This window comes from Monomorium pharaonis, unplaced genomic scaffold (genome assembly GCF_013373865.1).
Source record: "Monomorium pharaonis isolate MP-MQ-018 unplaced genomic scaffold, ASM1337386v2 scaffold_470, whole genome shotgun sequence".
In the NCBI taxonomy this organism is placed as follows: Eukaryota; Metazoa; Arthropoda; class Insecta; order Hymenoptera; family Formicidae; genus Monomorium; species Monomorium pharaonis.
The window spans coordinates 1-22378 of record NW_023415770.1 but is presented as its reverse complement, the minus strand read 5'-3'; the positions used below and the strand labels follow the sequence as shown (position 1 = coordinate 22378).

The 22378-nt window shown below is 34.8% G+C and overlaps 1 protein-coding gene, 1 long non-coding RNA gene and 1 pseudogene across 3 annotated transcripts; 1 reads left to right on the top strand and 2 right to left on the bottom strand.

The window, feature by feature from the left end:
- The first annotated feature begins 14 nt into the window (after nucleotides 1-14).
- LOC118648496 lies at nucleotides 15-16770 on the top strand. Of its 2 annotated transcripts, none has more exons than XR_004965312.1 (5): nucleotides 15-39; nucleotides 360-429; nucleotides 596-654; nucleotides 15870-15957; nucleotides 16226-16770. It is a non-coding gene; the product is annotated as an uncharacterized LOC118648496 (long non-coding RNA). The 2 variants fall into 2 exon arrangements; XR_004965313.1 differs by lacking the exon at nucleotides 15-39 and adding an exon at nucleotides 99-179.
- A 32-nt stretch (nucleotides 16771-16802) lies between these two features.
- LOC105841159 (odorant receptor 2a) lies at nucleotides 16803-21421 on the bottom strand. The gene is made up of 5 exons (XM_036294813.1): nucleotides 20395-21421; nucleotides 19728-20202; nucleotides 19102-19332; nucleotides 18506-18853; nucleotides 16803-17104 (listed from the first exon to the last, which is right to left on the bottom strand). The coding sequence occupies exons 1-4, from the start codon at nucleotides 20596-20598 to the stop codon at nucleotides 18513-18515; spliced, it is 1251 nt and encodes a 416-aa protein (XP_036150706.1). The 5' UTR covers nucleotides 20599-21421; the 3' UTR covers nucleotides 16803-17104; nucleotides 18506-18512.
- LOC118648497 lies at nucleotides 21043-22341 on the bottom strand (annotated as a pseudogene).
- Nucleotides 22342-22378: the final 37 nt, after the last annotated feature.

Here is a 22378-nt window from a genome sequence, read left to right as displayed (position 1 = left end):
CAGCTCCCGATCAAGTCTTATTCACAAATCATATAATCGGTAAATATGACGCATATTTAGCTTGTATTGCGTTTCATTCGAACGCATATTCGTCGTAGCGTAAATCGCGACGTGTGGAACGGTCGGGCAATTCTAACATGCGACAATAATTCCGTGCCAAAGTCGATCGCGCGGGAAAGGTACCCCCTTCGCCATATTAACAGCGTTCTCTCTTTATTTCACTCACGGAATCCGTGACAATCAGTAGCAATCCCGAGGTGTATCGGCTCCGCGACGTGTAATCGCCGCGCGAAGTTAATCCGCACGATAAATGAAACTGCCTCAGGTCATTCTAAACCATATTTACCTGTCATTTTCAGAACGCAACGAATGTGGAACGACACGCCGCCGCAAGTGCTAGAACAAGTGCTATCGCCAAGTATTTAATCGGTAAGTCTTATTAGGTTAAATTTGTGTCGCAAATCGCTCGAACGCGTATACATCCAATTCGTTCGAACGCAGATCGCGATATGTTAATCATGGCCCACGAAGTTGACTGTGGGCAGGAAAGAAACTTCTATCGCCATTCTTAATTGCATTTTTTTCTCATTTTCAGAACTCGACAGAGGTGGAACGACCCGGCGCTGTATAGAACGGCATCGCAGATCATAACTGGTAAGTGTAACGTACACATCTCAGTAAGCAAAAAATAATTTAAGATTTTGTAAATCATAAACTAATACTAAGATTTTATTTAATTATAACTCTATCGTAGTTTATTATAACATTAAAATAACATTAATATGTATCAAATTTGTTAATTCTTTTTATGAATTGTGATAATGATTTATTTGATGTTTTCAACATCATTTTAATTTTATACATACAGCTTTCAAACAGAAAACAACTAAATTTATCCAGTGAATCAAATTTCTTTACATCTTCTGTTAAATGAATGAGATTATGAACATTATGATTTATAAATTCTTATTTATATAAGTAACAAAATTCTTTTACAAAATATTATAATAATTCATTTGCCTAAATACATTTTGTTACTAAATCGTAACATATTAGTATCCGAATTGCGCAATGTAAAGATAGAAAATGCAGATAATAATGTTTTTAAAAATATGGTTTTATCATCCATGGACTATAATATAACAAAAAGGTTTAAATTTAACCGTTTTCCATCTGTCATATTCTGTTATTAGTCTAGGTTTTCTTCCAAACTTATAACGAGTTGATTTACATATTAATTTCAGTTTTTTATTAATTGCATCAATATTTTTTTTATTAGATGAGTTTTGTGAATGCCTTTAATAGAAAAACTTAACAAACATTTCATAATTTCTAATAGCACAAAATGCATATAGTCTAAAAAAACATTTGTGACAAGTCCAATTTTTAAATCACATAAAATAGACTTTTTTGGGATAATCTTCATTAGTTTGTAAATAAAATTCATTTATTCGTAGTTTTGACTTTAATTCTGAGTCATTCCATTGTTTGTAAATAGACTTCGGGCCAATATTTAGTATAGCTATGATAAGAGTTAAAAATTTTACACACATAAAGGCAACGCAAAGAATCTTACTAATGTTTAAAACTTTTAAAACTCGATTATTTAAGTGCAAACTTTTTGTTTAAAAACTTTTTATTTTTTAAATAAATTTTTTTAAAAAAACATTACTGTTATTAAGCTTATTATAGCCATGATAAACAGCAATTGGGAATGGCCTGAGTTGTTATAATTTATCAATTTTAACTAAAATAAACCAAAATTGACAGTCACTATCTTTCGTTAGAAAAAATCCGTAGGAAAAAACTATGCAAAAATTACTGCTCATAAAATTACATATTTTTGAGCACGAATTTTTGCAGTTTTACAGATTTTTGTACAAAGTTTTCGCCTTCAGAATTTTTTTGCAGAAAATTTTACAGAACTTTATGTAATTTTTTCAGAATACAAAAAATTTTAGAAAACATTACAAATAATTCTGCAAAATATTGTGCAGAAAAATTTTGAAGGTGAAAACATTGTACAAAAATCGATATGTGCATGAATTACTGCGAAAATCCGCAGTAATTCATGCACAAAAGCATACAATTTTTGGTGCAGTAATTTTTGCATAATTTTTTCTACGGGAATCCATCAATATTTATATATTAATTAATATGTTAATTCTGTCTCTTGAAAAATTACTTTAAATTAATTATAATAATAACTTTGGTTTAAATATAAAGTGACATGGTGAACAGTTATGACAATTCTAGCGAAAACTCTCAATAGTTCTTGTATAGTTTTGTGCTTTAATATCGTTTATAAACAAAGTTCTGACGATTAAACCTTTGCAAATAATTTTTCGGGCCCGAAATCAGCACGACACTCGAGTAAACGTGTCGTGCTGAATAATTATAACAATTCTAGCGACATTTTTTGGTATTTCTGGGATAGTTCTATGCTTTGATATCATTTTTTAAACAGGGAATACATTTTTGAATGGAAAATTTCCAGTGGCTCTTTTCAATCAGTCTTCCCTTTTGTGGTAAAATATAACATAGAATTATTAGCTGTTTTACAACTTTAGTATCCGTCACAAAAGAGATACGTTACATTTTACACAATTGTACTTATGTAGAATATTTATTAAACTTTTTATTATATTTGCATAAAAACATATTCTTATAACTACAGTACATATTGTATGTTTGTAAAAATTAACTAAGTTTGAGAAATAATGAGAAAATATTGTGATATGCATATGTACCATATCACACTTACAATAAACACTTCCAACATGTTCAGAAAGATTTTGATTTACATCTACTTTATTTCCTTCAGTTTTTTTGTGAGCAAAAACATAATATTTATTTATCTGTAGAGGCCTTAATTTGTTTGATAGTAGTTGTTTTTAGTTCATAAGATAAAAAAACATTTAGAAACTTCTTTTAAAACGTAAACTGTTTGTTACTTTTTATCTTATGAATTAATTCGCGGGTATACAAAAATATATTTTAAATTTATTAGACAATATTTTTTTTCAGTTATTGCTAAATATAAGTTATAAGGAAACTGCGTGTTAATGTGTATTAGACTTTAGCATCTTTTTGACAGATTGACAGATTAAGGTTTATATAAAAAAATGAATATTATTACATTTTTCTTACAAAAAAACCAAAGGAATAGTCAACTCTAAATCAAAATTACTTAAGCATGTGGATAGTGTTCATTGTTACTTAATTCAACTGGCAAAAACAGAAATTACAAATTCTATATATCCCATCTAAAAAAGGCATGTAAAGTCGATTGCTCGCATTTCTCGAAGATCATTGTTGTCGCTTTTCCGCGATGCCAATTGGTTCTCTCGCTGCGCTTACTTCGTGTTGCAAGAGTAGCTGTCATTGCAATTGAATTTTGACAGCTGTCAAATTTGTATAAATATTATCTATACATTTATTGTTGTAATTTATTTTTAAAAGGTAAAAAATAAAAAGTTAAGTAGCGCGCGCGAAGCACGCGTCTGTGGTGTCTAGTGGTATATAAACTTGAAATATTTTTTATATTCTTTGATAATAATGGTATAAATATTTATTTTAAATATTTTTATAAATGTTTATCATAATTTTTTTAATACCTGACAAACTCAGACATAAAAATATGTACAAATAATTTAGCTTCTGAAACGGACCAATCTCCAATTTAGTTCAAATTTTGGAAATTTCATTTAGTGAAAAAAAACATATGCAAGGATTTTTGGCGACTCAAAAAAAATTTTTTTAAATGTCGGTAAGGAAATCTATAATTTGTAGACAAAAATTTAAATGTGTGTGTGTGTGTGTGTTTGTGTGTGACCACAGCGAAGTAATGTCTTTGTTTACTTTTTTTATGGGTGTACTTGTAAAATGAGTAAGTGTTAATTCCGTTACCAGACATTGTATTGAAAACCTGCAAACACATGTGAACTTTACTTCGTTTGCAGTGTGCACATGGGTTAGCGACTTGGATGGGGTGCGTGCGTGAGTGAGTAAATAAGTGAGTGAGCCGGGAGTAAGCCGGAAGTGAGCGAGGAGTGAGCCAGGAGTGAACCGGGAGTGAGCCGGGAGTGAGCGAGGAGTGAGCGAAGAATGAGCCAGGAGTGAGCCGGGAGTAAGCCGGGAGTGAGCGAGGAGTGAGCCGGGAGTGAGCCAAGAGTGAGCCAGGAGTGAGCCAGGAGTGAGCCAGGAGTGAGCCAGGAGTGAGCCAGGAGTGAGTGAGTGAGTGAGCGAAGAGTGAGCGAGGAGTGAGCGAGGAGTGAGCCGGGAGTGAGTCAGGAGTGAGCGAGGAATGAGCCGGGAGTGAGCGAGTGAGTGAGCGAGGAGTGAGCAAGGAGTGAGCGAGGAGTGAGCCGGGAGTGAGCGAGGAGTGAGCGAGGAGTGAGCCGGGAGTGAGCGAGGAGTGAGCCGGGAGTGAGCGAGGAGTGAACCAAGAGTGAGCGAGTGAGTGAGCGAGAAGTGAGCCGGGAGTGAGCCGGGAGTGAGCGAGTGAGTGAGTGAGGAGTGAGCAAGGAGTGAGCCGGGAGTGAGCCGGGAGTGAGTCGGGAGTGAGCCAAGAGTGAGCCGGGAGTGAACCGGGAGTAAGCCGGGAGTGAGCCAGGAGTGAGCCAGGAGTGAGTGAGTGAGTGAGCGAAGAGTGAGCGAGGAGTGAGCCGGGAGTGAGTCAGGAGTGAGCGAGGAATGAGCTGGGAGTGAGTGAGTGAGTGAGCGAGGAGTGAGCGAGGAGTGAGCCGGGAGTGAGCGAGGAGTGAACCAAGTGAGCGAGTGAGTGAGCGAGGAGTGAGCCGGGAGTGAGCGAGTGAGTGAGCGAGTGAATGAGCGAGGAGTGAGCGAGAAGTGAGCCGGGAGTGAGCGAGGAGTGAGCCGGGAGTGAGCGAGGAGTGAACCAGGAGTGAGCGAGTGAGTGAGCGAGGAGTGAGCCGGGAGTGAGCGAGGAGTGAGCGAGGAGTGAGCCGGGAGTGAGCCGGGAGTGAGCGAGTGAGTGAGTGAGGAGTGAGCAAGGAGTGAGCCAGGAGTGAGCCAGGAGTGAACCAAGAGTGAGCGAGGAGTGAGCCGAGAGTGAACCGGGAGTAAGCCGGGAGTGAGCCGGGAGTGAGCCGGGAGTGAACCGGGAGTAAGCCGGGAGTGAGCCAGGAGTGAGCCAGGAGTAAACCAAAAGTGAGCGAGTGAGTGAGCGAAGAGTGAGCCGGGAGTGAGCCGGGAGTGAGTCGGGAGTGAGCGAGGAGTGAGCGAGTGAGTGAGCGAAGAGTGAGCCGGGAGTGAGCGAGGAGTGAGCCGGGAGTGAGCGAGGAGTGAGCCGGGAGTGAGCCGGGAGTGAGCCGGGAGTGAGCCAGAAGTGAACCAGGAGTGAGCCAGGAGTGAACCAGGAGTGAGCGAGTGAGTGAGCGAGGAGTGAGCGAGGAGTGAGCGAGGAGTGAGCCGGGAGTGAGTCAGGAGTGAGCGAGGAATGAGCCGGGAGTGAGTGAGTGAGTGAGCGAGGAGTGAGCGAAGAGTGAGCCGGGAGTGAGCGAGGAGTGAACCAAGTGAGCGAGTGAGTGAGCGAGGAGTGAGCCGGGAGTGAGCGAGTGAGTGAGCGAGTGAGTGAGCGAGGAGTGAGCGAGGAGTGAGCCGGGAGTGAGCGAGGAGTGAGCCGGGAGTGAGCGAGAAATGAGCCGGGAGTGAGCGAGTGAGTGAGCGAGGAGTGAGCGAGGAGTGAGCCGGGAGTGAGCGAGGAGTGAACCAAGAGTGAGCGAGTGAGTGAGCGAGGAGTGATCCGGGAGTGAGCCGGGAGTGAGCGAGTGAGTGAGTGAGGAGTGAGCAAGGAGTGAGCCGGGAGTGAGCCGGGAGTGAGTCGGGAGTGAGCCAAAGTGAGCCGGGAGTGAACCGGGAGTAAGCCGGGAGTGAGCCAGGAGTGAGCCAGGAGTGAGTGAGTGAGTGAGCGAAGAGTGAGCGAGGAGTGAGCCGGGAGTGAGTTAGGAGTGAGCGAGGAATGAGCCGGGAGTGAGTGAGTGAGTGAGCGAGGAGTGAGCGAGGAGTGAGCCGGGAGTGAGCGAGGAGTGAACCAAGTGAGCGAGTGAGTGAGCGAGGAGTGAGCCGGGAGTGAGCGAGTGAGTGAGCGAGTGAGTGAGCGAGGAGTGAGCGAGGAGTGAGCCGGGAGTGAGCGAGGAGTGAGCCGGGAGTGAGCGAGGAGTGAACCAGGAGTGAGCGAGTGAGTGAGCGAGGAGTGAGCCGGGAGTGAGCCGGGAGTGAGCCGGGAGTGAGCGAATGAGTGAGCGAGGAGTGAGCGAGGAGTGAGCGAGGAGTGAGCGAGGAGTGAGCCGGGAGTGAACCGGGAGTAAGCCGGGAGTGAGTCGAGAGTGAGCCGGGAGTGAGCCGGGAGTGAACCGGGAGTGAGCCAGGAGTGAGCCAGGAGTGAACCAGGAGTGAGCGAGGAGTGAGCCGAGAGTGAACCGGGAGTAAGCCGGGAGTGAGCCGGGAGTGAGCCGGGAGTGAACCGGGAGTAAGCCGGGAGTGAGCGAGTGAGTGAGCGAGGAGTGAGCCGGGAGTGAGCCGGGAGTGAGCCGGGAGTGAGCGAATGAGTGAGCGAGGAGTGAGCGAGTGAGTGAGCGAGTGAGTGAGCGAGGAGTGAGCGAGGAGTGAGCCGGGAGTGAGCGAGGAGTGAGCCGGGAGTGAGCGAGGAGTGAACCAGGAGTGAGCGAGTGAGTGAGCGAGGAGTGAGCCGGGAGTGAGCCCGGAGTGAGCCGGGAGTGAGCGAATGAGTGAGCGAGGAGTGAGCGAGGAGTGAGCGAGGAGTGAGCCGGGAGTGAACCGGGAGTAAGCCGGGAGTGAGTCGAGAGTGAGCCGGGAGTGAGCCGGGAGTGAACCGGGAGTGAGCCAGGAGTGAGCCAGGAGTGAACCAGGAGTGAGCGAGGAGTGAGCCGAGAGTGAACCGGGAGTAAGCCGGGAGTGAGCCGGGAGTGAGCCGGGAGTGAACCGGGAGTAAGCCGGGAGTGAGCCAGGAGTGAGCCAGGAGTAAACCAGGAGTGAGCGAGTGAGTGAGCGAAGAGTGAGCCGGGAGTGAGCCGGGAGTGAGCCGGGAGTGAGTCGGGAGTGAGCGAGGAGTGAGCGAGTGAGTGAGCGAAGAGTGAGCCGGGAGTGAGCGAGGAGTGAGCCGGGAGTGAGCGAGAAGTGAGCCGGGAGTGAGCCGGGAGTGAGCCAGGAGTGAGCGAGTGAGTGAGCGAAGAGTGAGCCGGGAGTGAGCCGGGAGTCAGCCGGGAGTGAGCCAGGAGTGAACCAGGAGTGAGCCAGGAGTGAACCAGGAGTGAGCGAGTGAGTGAGCGAGTGAGTGAGCGAGGAGTGAGCGAGGAGTGAGCCGCGAGTGAACCGGGAGTAAGCCGGGAGTAAGCCGGGAGTGAGCCGGGAGTGAGCCGGGAGTGAGTCGGGAGTGAGCCGGGAGTGAGCCGGGAGTGAGCCGGGAGTGAACCGGGAGTAAGCCGGGAGTGAGCCGGGAGTAAGCCGGGAGTGAGCGAACAGTGAGCGAGGAGTGAGTGAGTGAGCGAACTGGCAAGTGAGCGAGGAGTGAGCGAGGAGTGAGCGAGGACTGAGCGCGTGAGCGAGCTGGCGAGTGAGCGAAGAGTGAGCGAGGAGTGAGCGAGGAGTGAGCCAGTGAGTGACTGAGTGTGTGAGTGAGTGAGTGAAAAAGGGTGCAAGGAAGGAAGCAAACGAGCGAACGTAACTAGATAAATATGTAGCTAGGTAGCTAGGTAGCTAGATAGCAGTAAGTATGCAAGTAGGTATGTATGTTGGTATGTATGTATGTAGGTAGGTATGTAGGTATGTATGTATGTATAATTAAATTTTAAATTTTTTTATTTAAAATTGCAGAAGACGTTTGATTAATGTAAATGAAAGATAGAGAAAATCAAATTGCAATTATTATTATTTTTAAAGTGAAAAGTCAAATAGCGCGCGCGCAGCGCGCGCCTGTAATGTTCTAGTCCTATCTAAAAAAGGAGATGTTAAATCGAATCGAATTTATTGTTGCCGCTTTTCCGAGATGCTGATTGGCTGTCTCGCTATAAAGTTGTTAAGTGCGTTGTGACTGTCTTCACTTCGTGTCATTTCCAGCTGTCAAACTACTTCGTGTCGTTTTCAGCTGTCAAACTGTCACTTTTGATAGCTGATTGAAATAATTACAAGAAATCAGGGAAAAAGAAAAAAGAGCCAAATAAAAAATATACGAGAGGAAGAGAAAGAGAGAGAGAGAGAAAGAGAGAAAGGGGGGGGGAGAAGTAAGAATCCTTTCTAAAAAAGGGCATGGCATCAATACTCGCATCTCTCGAAGTATTGTTGTCGCTTTTCCGCGATGCCGATTAAACGTGTGTCAATAGTTTTTAAAAAAGTTATGGTGTTGTAATTAATAAAAACATTTTTTTAAAAATTATTTTGCCCGGAAAACTTGAATTTTGAAAGCTGGACGTGAAGTGCTAATTGAATATCGACAGATTTATTTATTTTAACGCAGTTTTCATATAGTTCCGGACGCGTCCAATAATTTTCTAAAGAGTTCCAGTGATATAATTAATTAAAACATTTTTTAAACAATTATTTTGTCCGAAAAACTTGATTTTTGAGGGCTAAAGGTGAGATGCTGTTCAAATATCGACAGATCTAATTATTTTAACGTAATTCTCATATAGTTCGGGACGCGTACAATATGTTTCTATAAAGTTCAGGTGATATAATTAATTAGAACATTTTTTTAACAATTATTTTGCCCGAAAAACTTGAATTTCTAAGGCTACACGTCAAGTGCTATTTGAATATCGACAGATCTATTTATTTTAACGTAATTCACATATAGTTCGGGACGCGTACAATATGTTTCTATAAAGTTCCGGTGATATAATTAATTAGAACATTTTTTAAACAATTATTTTGCCCGAAAAACTTGAATTTTTGGGCTAGACGTGAAATGCAAATCGAATATTGACACTTATGTCTATTTCAACGCAGTTTTCATATAGTTCTGTACGCGTATAATGGTTTTTTAAAGAGTTACGGCGTTATAATTAATTAAAACATTTTTTAAACAATTCTTTTGCTCGAAAAACTTGAATTTCTAAGGCTACACGTCAAGTGCTATTCGAATATTGACAGATCTATTTATTTTAACGAAATTCTCATATAGTTCGGGACGCGTACAATATGTTTCTGTAAAGTTCCGGTGATATAATTAATTAAAACATTTTTTAAACAATTATTTTGTTTGAAAAACTTGAATTTCTAAGGCTACACGACAAGTGCTAATCGAATATCGACAGGTCTATTTATTTGAACGTAACTCTCATATAGTTCGGGACGCTTACAATATGTTTCTATAAAGTTCAGGTGATATAATTAATTAAAACATTTTTTAAACAATTATTTTGCCCGAAAAACTTGAATTTCTAAGGCTACACGACAAGTGCTAATCGAATATCGACAGATCTATTTATTTGAACTTAATTCTCATATAGTTCGGGAAGCGTGCAATATGTTTCTACAAAGTTCAGGTGATATAATTAATTAAAACATTTTTTAAACAATTATTTTGCCCAAAAAACTTGAATTTCTAAGGTTACACGACAAGTGCTAATCGAATATCGACAAATCTATTTATTTGAACGTAATTCTCATATAGTTCGGGACGCGTACAATATGTTTCTATAAAGTTCCGGTGATATAATTAATTAGAACATTTTTTAAACAATTATTATGCTTGAAAAACTTGAATTTCTAAGGCTACACGACAAGTGCTAATCGAATATCGACAGATCTAATTATTTTAACGTAATTCTCATATAGTTCGGGACGCGTACAATATGTTTCTGTAAAGTTCCGGTGATATAATTAATTAGAACATTTTTTAAACAATTATTTTGCTTGAAAAACTTGAATTTTTATGGCTACACGACAAGTGCTAATCGAATATCGACAGATCTAATTATTTTAACGTAATTCTCATATAGTTCGGGACGCGTACAATATGTTTCTATAAAGTTCAGGTGATATAATTAATTAGAACATTTTTTAAACAATTATTTTGCCCGAAAAACTTGAATTTCTAAGGCTACACGTCAAGTGCTATTTGAATATCGACAGATCTATTTATTTTAACGTAATTCTCATATAGTTCGGGACGCGTACAATATGTTTCTGTAAAGTTCCGGTGATATAATTAATTAGAACATTTTTTAAACAATTATTATGCTTGAAAAACTTGAATTTTTGAGGCTACACGATAAGTGCTAATCGAATATCGACAGATCTATGTATTTTAACGTAATTCTCATATAGTTCGGGACGCGTACAATATGTTTCTATAAAGTTCAGGTGATATAATTAATTAAAACATTTTTTAAACAATTATTTTGCCCGAAAAACTTGAATTTCTAAGGCTACACGTCAAGTGCTATTTGAATATCGACAGATCTATTTATTTGAACGTAATTCTCATATAGTTCGGGACGCGTACAATATGTTTCTGTAAAGTTCCGGTGATATAATTAATTAGAACATTTTTTAAACAATTATTTTGCTTGAAAAACTTGAATTTCTAAGGCTACACGACAAGTGCTAATCGAATATCGACAGATCTAATTATTTTAACGTAATTCTCATATAGTTCGGGACGCGTACAATATGTTTCTGTAAAGTTCCGGTGATATAATTAATTAGAACATTTTTTAAACAATTATTTTGCTTGAAAAACTTGAATTTCTAAGGCTACACGACAAGTGCTAATCGAATATCGACAGATCTAATTATTTTAACGTAATTCTCATATAGTTCGGGACGCGTACAATATGTTTCTATAAAGTTCAGGTGATATAATTAATTAAAACATTTTTTAAACAATTATTTTGCCCGAAAAACTTGAATTTCTAAGGCTACACGTCAAGTGCTATTTGAATATCGACAGATCTATTTATTTGAACGTAATTCTCATATAGTTCGGGACGCGTACAATATGTTTCTGTAAAGTTCCGGTGATATAATTAATTAGAACATTTTTTAAACAATTATTTTGCTTGAAAAACTTGAATTTCTAAGGCTACACGACAAGTGCTAATCGAATATCGACAGATCTAATTATTTTAACGTAATTCTCATATAGTTCGGGACGCGTACATTATGTTTCTGTAAAGTTCCGGTGATATAATTAATTAGAACATTTTTTAAACAATTATTTTGCTTGAAAAACTTGAATTTCTAAGGCTACACGACAAGTGCTAATCGAATATCGACAGATCTAATTATTTTAACGTAATTCTCATATAGTTCGGGACGCGTACAATATGTTTCTATAAAGTTCCGGTGATATAATTAATTAGAACATTTTTTAAACAATTATTATGCTTGAAAAACTTGAATTTCTAAGGCTACACGACAAGTGCTAATCGAATATCGACAGATCTAATTATTTTAACGTAATTCTCATATAGTTCGGGACGCGTACAATATGTTTCTGTAATGTTCCGGTGATATAATTAATTAGAACATTTTTTAAACAATTATTATGCTTGAAAAACTTGAATTTTTGAGGCTACACGACAAGTGCTAATCGAATATCGACAGATCTATTATTTTAACGTAATTCTCATATAGTTCGGGACGCTTACAATATGTTTCTATAAAGTTCCGGTGATATAATTAAATAGAACAATTTTTAAACAATTATTATGCTTGAAAAACTTGAATTTCTAAGGCTACACGACAAGTGCTAATCGAATATCGACAGATCTAATTATTTTAACGTAATTCTCATATAGTTCGGGACGCGTACAATATGTTTCTATAAAGTTCCGGTGATATAATTAATTAGAACATTTTTTAAACAATTATTTTGCCCGAAAAACTTGAATTTTTGAGGCTACACGACAAGTGCTAATCGAATATCGACAGATCTATTTATTTTAACGTAATTCTCATATAGTTCGGAACACTTACAATATGTTTCTATAAAGTTCAGGTGATATAATTAATTAGAACATTTTTTAAACAATTATTTTGCCCGAAAAACTTGAATTTCTAAGGCTACACGACAAGTGCTAATCGAATGTCGACAGATCTAATTATTTTAACGTAATTCTCATATAGTTCGGTACGCGTACAATATGTTTCTGTAAAGTTCCGGTGATATAATTAATTATGACATTTTTTAAACAATTATTTTGCTTGAAAAACTTGAATTTCTCAGGTTACACGACAAGTGCTAATCGAATATCAACAGATCTAATTATTTTAACGTAATTCTCATATAGTTCGGGACGCGTACAATATGTTTCTATAAAGTTCAGGTGATATAATTAATTAGAACATTTTTTAAACAATTATTTTGCCCGAAAAACTTGAATTTCTAAGGCTACACGTCAAGTGCTATTTGAATATCGACAGATCTATTTATTTTAACGTAATTCTCATATAGTTCGGGACGCGTACAATATGTTTCTATAAAGTTCCGGTGATATAATTAATTAAAACATTTTTTAAACAATTATTTTGCCCAAAAAACTTGAATTTTTGAGGCTACACGATAAGTGCTAATCGAATATCGACAGATCTATGTATTTTAACGTAATTCTCATATAGTTCGGGACGCGTACAATATGTTTCTATAAAGTTCAGGTGATATAATTAATTAAAACATTTTTTAAACAATTATTTTGCCCGAAAAACTTGAATTTCTAAGGCTACACGTCAAGTGCTATTTGAATATCGACAGATCTATTTATTTGAACGTAATTCTCATATAGTTCGGGACGCGTACAATATGTTTCTGTAAAGTTCCGGTGATATAATTAATTAGAACATTTTTTAAACAATTATTTTGCTTGAAAAACTTGAATTTCTAAGGCTACACGACAAGTGCTAATCGAATATCGACAGATCTAATTATTTCAACGTAATTCTCATATAGTTCGGGACGCGTACAATATGTTTCTATAAAGTTCAGGTGATATAATTAATTAGAACATTTTTTAAACAATTATTTTGCTCGAAAAACTTGAATTTCTAAGGCTACACGTCAAGTGCTATTTGAATATCGACAGATCTATTTATTTTAACGTAATTCTCATATAGTTCGGGACGCGTACAATATGTTTCTATAAAGTTCAGATAATATAATTAATTAAAACATTTTTTAAACAATTATTTTGACCGAAAAACTTGAATTTCTAAGGCTACACGACAAGTGCTAATCGAATATCGACAGATCTATTTATTTGAACGTAATTCTCATATAGTTCTGGACGCCTACAAGAGTTTTTTAAAAAGTTACGGTGTTATAATTAATTAAAACATTTTTTAAACAATTATTTTGCCCGAAAAACTTGACTTTTGAGGGCTAAAGGTGAGATGCTGTTCAAATATCGACAGTTCTATTTATTTTAACGCAATTCTCATATAGTTCCGGACGCGTACAATAAGTTTCTAAAGAGTTCCGGTAATATAATTAATTAAAACATTTTTTAAACAATTATTTCACCCGAAAAACTTGAATTTTGAGAGCTAGACGTGAAATGCTAATCGAATATCAACAGTTCTATTTATTTAAACGCATTTTTCATATAGTTTTGGACGCGTACAATAGTTTTTTAAAAAGATACGGTGTTTTAATGAATTAAAACATTGTTTAAACAGTTATTTTTCCCGGAAAACTTGATTTTTGAGGACTAGACGTGAAATGCTAATCGAATATCGACAGTTTTATTTATTTTAACGCAGTTCTCATATAGTTTCAGACGCGTACAATAATTTTCTAAAGAGTTTTGGTAATATAATTAATTAAAACATCTTTTAAACAATTATTTTGCCCGAAAAACTTGAATTTTGAGGGCTAGACGTGAAATGCAAATCGAATATCAACAGTTCTATTTATTTTAACGCAGTTTTCATATAGTTCTGGACGCGTACAATAGTTTTTGGAAAGTTACGGTGTTATAATTAATAAAAACATTTTTTAAACAATTATTTTGCCCGGAAAACTTGAATTTTTAAAGCTAGACCTGAAATGCTAATCAAATATCGACTGATCTATTTATTTTAACGTAATTCTCACATAGTTCCGGACGCGTACAATAATTTGCTATAGAATTCAGGTGATATAATTAATTAAATCATTTTTTAAACAATTATATTTTCCGGAAAACTTGAATTTTGAGGGTTGACGGGAAATGCTAATCGAATATCGAGAATTCTATTTATTTTAACACAGTTTTCCTATAGTTCCGGACGCGTACAATAATTTTCTAAAGAGTTCGCCAGAAAGTGAAAGTTTTGAAAATTGATTGAAAATTAACAGGTAACATTACATATAATATATTATAATTTTTAATTTATTTAAAGGGGATTAAGTATGGAGATAAAGTATGTAAGAGTGATATTAAGAAACATGAAAATATAATATAATCACTAATTTGTGTTTAGTGAGTGAGAGAGGGGCGGAGGGAGGAGAGTGGGAGAGCGTGAGAGATAAAGAAGAGGATTAAATAAGAAAGTAAAGTGTAAGAGTAATATTGAACAATATGAAAATAATATAATTAATATCATGAATATTATAATTAATAATTTAGAGAGTGGGAGAAAGAGCGTGAGATAGAGAAGGGCATTAAATATGATAAAGTGTGTGAGAGTAATATTACAGAAGAAAAAAAGTGCAATGTTCAATATAAAAATGCTAAGTGGCGCGCGCGAAGCGCGCGCAATGTTGTGGTCTAGTAACAGTAAAAAATCGAATATATAAAAAATTAAAGAATAAATTTTCGTGATGACATTGAGAAATAGATCAATATTAACGGAACATTTTTTTTCGTTACAATGTAAACGTTACAGTACAAAAGTATCATTATATATTTTTTATTTGGTTTAATATATGTATATAGTATGTATTCACTTTCGGAAAGTGAGTTTAAATCTTCAATGTCAATTTGTATGTTTTCTTTGTTACGAGTACTTTTTGTAATTGACTCTGTCATGAAAAATATATTCTAATAATTGTACAGATTACAAGAACGATTTGAAAACAGCTGTTCAAAATCATAATTTATTTGTTATAAAATATATTATCAGCAACTTTGAGGGAGAGAAATCAGAATTTTAATAATTATTATCTTACCAGAATGTCAACATTAGATCGATTTAAAATAGACCATTTTTTGATAAAATGTGCAGTGATAGCTTCTGATTCTTGTCTCAATTAATAGATATTTTTCCAATGGATAAAAACTTCTTCCTAAAGATTGTTTCTTATGTTTAACCATCATACATAGGAATCATTTAAGAATAAATCTGAAAATATTACATTAATGTAATATAATTTTATTATTTTGTTCTTCAATTCTAATTTTACCTATTATTTTTTGGTTGGTATTTCCTTTACGTTTTCTGTTGGTTTAATATTTTGTTGTTTTATGCAACTTTGAAACATTAAATTTTTGGCTTTATCAACTAATTTTCTCTTTGCTGCAATTATCTAGTTGAAGATTTCTGTTTTTGAAACGTACAGATATAGTAGATCGTTGTAGATTCGCCAGAAAATAAGTTCTTTTTTATTTTTACAATGGTTTGATAATTTTGTCTTATTAATTGTTTTATAGTATTGTATTATAATACTTTTTTTTTTATAGTATAATACATTAAAGTTTGTTTTTAATTATTATATAATATATTAAAGTTTGTTTTTAATTATTTAAGTAAAATGTGGAATTTATTATATATAATTAATATAATATACATTATCGTACTGTTTGCAGTGACAACTAAATAAATGACTCATTATATTCCATTAATGTGTATAAAATTGATTATTTTAAACATCATTTTAATTTAAATTTTATATTTGTGTGTTACAGTATCATCGTTGCTAACTAACGATCCGCAGTTTCTGAGAGGAGGAGGAGGCCTAGGAGAGGCATCGGGCATCAGTGGAGCAACTTAGCGGTAAGCATTATTATTTATTTCTGTAAAATTAATTTTTTTTGTATTTATCAGTTTTATTTTGATAATTAAAAGATATCAATTAAAGAATTAAAATTCAATTTAAAATATAATAAAATTTTATTTTTATATAGATCTTAAAAATTGCATAATTATTTTAATAGATATTTAATTAAAAAGCAATTATAAAATTATGTGTAGAGTAAAAGTTAAGAATTATTGATTCTTTTGAACGCTAATTTTATTTTAAAATTATGTTTCTATGTTGCAGAATCATCGTAGCGACGCTGCTGCTGATAACTCCACTGCTGCGCATCGGTCGGTGAGAGATAAAGATTGTATATTAATAATTAATTGCATGTTGCATGAATTAGATTTATATCAGAAATTATGTGATGTGAGTCTATAAATTGTTTTTTTACAAAAAGAATGTGTATATAAAGTTTAGGGATTTTAACGCATTAAGTTCGATAAAACGCAATGTCTCTTGCAACCAGGAAGAGGTTGAAAAGGAAATTTAAATAAGAGAGAATAATCAATCATTCTAAGATGTAAGATAAAACATTGAAAAGGCAGAGACGTCCTCGATTAATCGCTCATCATTTTTAATTATCCCTAATTATTAATCACTCAATTTGTAATATTTAATTGTAATTATTAATTAAACAATTAAACAATTAAATTTTATCTAATACTGCTGTATATGATTTTAAATCTCATAAACTTTTCATCTCAATCTTGATTCGTTGTTACTTATTATGTTTATTCTCAAACGTATTTCATGTAAATGTCCAGAAATAGCGATGTGAGATTCAAAGAGAATTTATTTTATTTATGTTTTTTTATTATTTATAATTTATATGTTTTTATCAATTTTTGACTTTTTACACACACTCCGATAAATTATCATGACAATATTTTAAATTATAATAGACATTTTATACTTGCAACTGTGGATGACTCAGTTAAGTTGAAATGTCTCATTATTTTGTTTTTTTTTCTTAAGTTAGATAAATTATAATTTTAAACATTAGATCCAAATTTAGTTTGTTCTAAACCTTTATTCATATATTTATAAAATTATATATTTGTTCAATATGTAGATAATGTACATAAGCCTTCCGCATCTAGACTGCAGTACTAAAAAAACCTGTAACACATACAAATGGAAACTACAAATAACAACGTATAATAATATACTTTTTATATAAGAATTTTTAAAAATTATATATGTGCAATTTATATTAAATGTTAAAATATTTTTTAAAGTTTTAAAAAAAAGTTTTGAAGTACTCAAAAGTCTTGTAACAGAAATGTCTTAATATAACAAATGTCGGTCATTGTGTATTTGCATATTATTAGCGCCACTAACATAGTTGCAAGGTGTTAATTAACCACTAAAACTCATTACCTAATAATGAAAATATTACGAAAATGACCATACTCTTACACAGCCTATACCATTATTAATGCAAAGTACAATTTAATTTTTAAGAAATAAAAAAAGGCCTGTTCTAATATTAACGACTTCTTTATATAATTAAATAACATAGTTTCGCAATTAAAAGTGTCATTACAAAATTTTTCATTGCGTTGTATAACATGTTTGCAAAATGTACCCAAAAATTAAATAATAATTAATAACAATAATAAAATTAATAAATAAAACCAAAAATTTTATTTATTTTAAGTTTATTATTTAACTTAGAATTAATATTTTGTGTCATGCAATAATTTTACAAATTGACATTGCTTACGTGTGTACACTGTTACCCTTTTTTACTTTTTTTAACCTTACATTAAAAGGGCATATATATTTGAAGCTGCAAAAAAGGCATTTTTCATGAGTTTTTTTCAGAGCTAAGAAAGAAACTATAAAAATTATTTTTTGTATAATAAAGTACATCTTTTAGTTCTTATAAGTGTATTATAAGAACTAAAAGAGAACACTTTATATTCTATAAAGTGTAATACAATGATTTTGTTGAAAAATTCCTCCGCTCCACTGTCGTATAGTCAATCGTGCCGTATAGTCAATGTTTCCACGGTGACAATAACTTCTCTTTCTCTGTTCAACCAAAATACAAAAATTAAACGGCGTTTTAAAAAAGAATAAATTTCCTTGTTGTCGTATTCGATATTTAAATTTAAATATCGAATATTTTTGTATTTTTTTTTACAAACAGAAAAATTTTGCCACTCTAACTTTAAAGGACCGCCATTTTGTTTTAAATTCGACTTTTGAAAATTGGATATAATAATGACAAGAAAAGTTATTCTTTTTTAAGATAACATTTGGTTTTTGTATTTCGGTTGAACAGGGAAGCAGAAATCATTGTCACCGTGGAAACATGTACGGTTCACTACACGCAACCGTGAAGCGGAAACATTTTTCAACAAAATCATTGTAATAAAATTTGTATAAGAATTACAAAATGTTACTTTACTATGCAAAAAGTCTCATATTTATAGTTTTCTTTTTGGTTCTGAAAAAAATTCATGAAAAATGTCTTCTTTTTGTGGCTTCAAACATATATGCCCCCTTAATTACCTGCGCTCTACGCATCCATCATCACTCGTAGGACAGACAAATACGAGAGCGAACTTTTTAATATTGTCATATATGTTTTGAGATTTACAACAAGAAATTTGCCAGCAAACAACTGAACTGGTCGTTGCGACCGCATGGTGACGAACACAACATTCCTCATCAATTTTGTTTGTAATGAATGCCATTTGCAGCCGTAAATCGAATCCGCGATTTCTTCCATTTGACACTTCAGATAATCGCCCACAAAACTGTATAAGAATAATTGTAATAACAAACTGCTCAACACTGTTACGGATTTAATAATCATTACTGCGTCATGCGCTTTCAATGCTATGATAAGTTGGAAACCTGAAAAAAATATTACAGTTACAAAATATATATAAATTAATTTTGTCTGATATTATTAACACAAAAACTGTTTATTACTTTATTATATTATATTACGATAATAATTACGGGGTGGGATTGAAAAATATTCTGTGTACATTTGATAAGATTTTAACTAAATATTTTTTTTTTTTATATTTTTAATAATTTAGCGATAAAATATACTGCTCGTACCATACAGAAAAGTGTTGAATTTAACACATATTTACCTATTAAACTAATAATAAGACAACTGCTAAAAACTTGCACAAGCAAAACGGAACTTATTACTTCTGTTAGAAATTTTGCATGCTCTATTAGATAAGAGTGTCTTGATGCCAATACTGAAAAATCCTTATTTAAGTTTCCGCTTTTCATGCCATATTTAAAAAACTCAACTTTTAGAAGTTCCATTTGACCGCATAGATGGACAGTGATACCAAGAAAAAGTGAATCACTGCCTTTAGAAACATATTTCAATGTTACTTTAAATTAATTTATACTAAAAATTTTATTTGTAAATAAAAATTTTTAGTTAAGATTTGTGATAAAAGTGATATAAAAGATCAAAATAGGATTGCATTACAATTGCAAGACAGCTATATGACATGCAATAACAAAATGTGAAATATTTAAAAACATCTAGGAAGATTTAATTTCTAATATTTTATAAAAATAAACGTTTCATTCTATTAGATATCTTATTTAACTGGTAATAAGCGTAACGAATAAGATTGAAAATAAAAATATAAAAATTAAGAACTATATTAATTAATTTTACATAAAATAAAACTATTTAAATTAAAATTATATATTGTATCCAAATCTCTTCGGTATTAAATAATTAGTTTATTACCACAATTGCCAGTACCAATAAATATCAACATGAATAATTGCATCGTATTGATCGTGAAGTACAAAATCGTAGGAATGTGGAGGTCCCCTAGAAATGTTATGGGCACAGGTAATTCCGCGCCTTGATTCTTGATTGTTACATTAATTTGGATATCCTCACCGTCATCTGCTATTATAGGTAGCAGAAAAAAAATTACTGACGCGGCATAAGTACTGAATATAATACTGTAGCAAATCATTCTTCCCATGAATGCGTGCCGTCGCATGATGGTGCGCGTCCTCTCGTTGTCGATCGCGAGGTAATCTTTCACGGCAGAAGAGAAATTGCGAATCATATTGTCGGCATATAAGCGGAATGACAATACCTTTAGTGCACAAAGAACAGTGCAGGACATAAGCATAAGAGCATCGAGTTTCACATAAGCATCGCCGCTACCAAAATTGATTTCGAGGAACAATATGATCGTCATGACGGTCTACACAGACAGGAAAAATTGTTTATTATAAATCTTTATGTTTGTTTTTTTGGCGGTTATTACGTTGTGTCCACGCGGAACATCGAATTGTGTCCATTGAACACCTCACTCGATTCACTACATACATATGTTGAAAATGCAAGTGGCAGAAAAGTTATGTTATAATATGTAATATGAAAATTGAGAACATACCATACTTATACCGCTCGCAATAGATCGGAATAAAGAAAATGTGTTATATTTTTGCAAAGGCCAAACGCCTAATGGCAGAGTCAAGAGTTTGAAGGGAGTCATGGCATATGTGATATCGTCGTTCCATAACATTATGCAATTGTCCACGCTTGCACGATACTCAATTGGTCTTCGTCCATAATATGAATTGATCCTCTGCGACATTTGCTTTCACGTTTCATATTTTATTGACGTTGCACAATTTAGCATTTACAGAAATACCTTGTTATTTTTTGAAAGACAGTTACTTTAAATATTAAACAGTCTCTTTATATGGAGGAGTGGGGCAAAGATCGAATTGGAAAAAGGAGGGAGTACTTTTTATTTTACTTCCAATATATATATTGTCCGTTGTTGATCGTGCTGCAATATATTTTTTATACAGATACGAATATATTGTTTTTATTAAAAACTTATGACTAGTTTTGAATTTAGTGCATTAATTTTCTAAAAATTGCGAGCAGTAATTGTCAATGTCAACAAATTGTTCAGGTATATTCTATATTTTGTATATGACACTTTTAATTAGCAAATAAACAAATAGACTGTGATATACACAACAAATAGATTGTGATGATAATTAGCAGTTTTGTTTAAATTGTATTTTCTCAATGCTATCTTCACATGCTATATAATATCTTCACATTCTTTCTCTTACTTCCATACTCATTTCTACCACAGGCACTGCAGAAAAAACAATCCATATTAAGATCCCAAGAATAATTATAAAAAAACATTGCCAATGTAAGCCACCACGATTATTGGTGCATAGAGTATTAATACAAAAGATCTTAAAAAGAATAGTTTGGATGTACAGAATTTGGATGTTGTAAATTTGTTATTTTGATTCTGAGTGTTTTTCTTTTTAATTGTTTTAAATATTTTTTTATCAAAATATGTGCGTATAAACGTATTATTAAAAAATCTATTTACTCTTAACGTCCTTGTTTATTGCATCGGTTACAGAAGAAAATCCATTGGTTTTAAGTCCATTGGTTTACATAATTCCCTTTGATCTTGCCAATTATTGGCGGTCCATTGTATATGTATATACGAGGTATAAAGTTGCACTAGCGAAGCACCAGCTCTGATCTTGGCGTAAGCGTTTTTCCTCCCGAGGAAACACCAATAATTGGATGCTGCCGCGCGTTTGTCTATACATATTGAATATCATAGCTGTAGAAATGTTTATAAGAGGTGCATCAATAAGGCTACCACTTTCCTTTTTGTTCGGATTAGTCAAGTTTGGTCGCGTAATCGTGGTATTGCACAAGACTAAACCATCAACTTTGGATTTCTGACCTAAAATTACGTCTGCCACGTCTTGTCGCTCAGAAGTCGACAGGCCAGGAACCAATTCTTAAAATAGCGGCTGTTTGCTATCTAACAAACACTCTCGCTGAGTTATTCTGTTCAGTAACTCTTGCAAATTCTTCTTGTTTTGCAACGATCTTAAACCTGGGAAGTATTAGGACTAGATACATTATAATTAGTAATCCGTTACATCAACGAATCTCTTTATGCCGTCGATGTAATCTAGAACTAAGTCTTTTGTTTCCTTGTTTCTTCTTAAATTGACCCCAACAATACCGTCAAAATTTGTATTCTCTTTCAACCTCTTAAGGCGTTCCCATACGATATCATGACTATTACTGTTAAATCGATATCTATACAGCAGTATCTCTTCGGCAACCTAAAACTCTGGGTTTTGGATTGTCTGGTGAGGTTTAGGCATTTACGGTCCTATAACAGAATAATTTAAAATATTATCTTGGTATATCAAACATTATATATTAGGAATCTAGGTTCTGTTGTCGCGCATGGGCCTTTTATTACCTTTACAAACTGAAACCAATCCAGTGCCATCCTTCTACTGCCCTTCGGACCCTTGTTCATCGATTTCTGCATCTATTGGATTTTAAAGTGCAAACTGAACACGGTGATC

What these genes read in the sequence shown, in the direction of transcription:
- LOC105841159 (XM_036294813.1), bottom strand. Translation starts at nt 20,598, where the DNA reads ATGTCGCAGAGGATCAATTCATATTATGGACGAAGACCAATTGAGTAT. An exon ending in TTGCGAGCGGTATAAGTATG is followed by an intron (nt 20,203 to 20,394) that starts GTATGTTCTCAA and finishes CTGTCTGTGTAG; the next exon opens with ACCGTCATGACGATCATATT. An exon ending in TCTTATTATTAGTTTAATAG is followed by an intron (nt 18,854 to 19,101) that starts GTAAATATGTGT and finishes TATTTTTTTCAG; the next exon opens with GTTTCCAACTTATCATAGCA.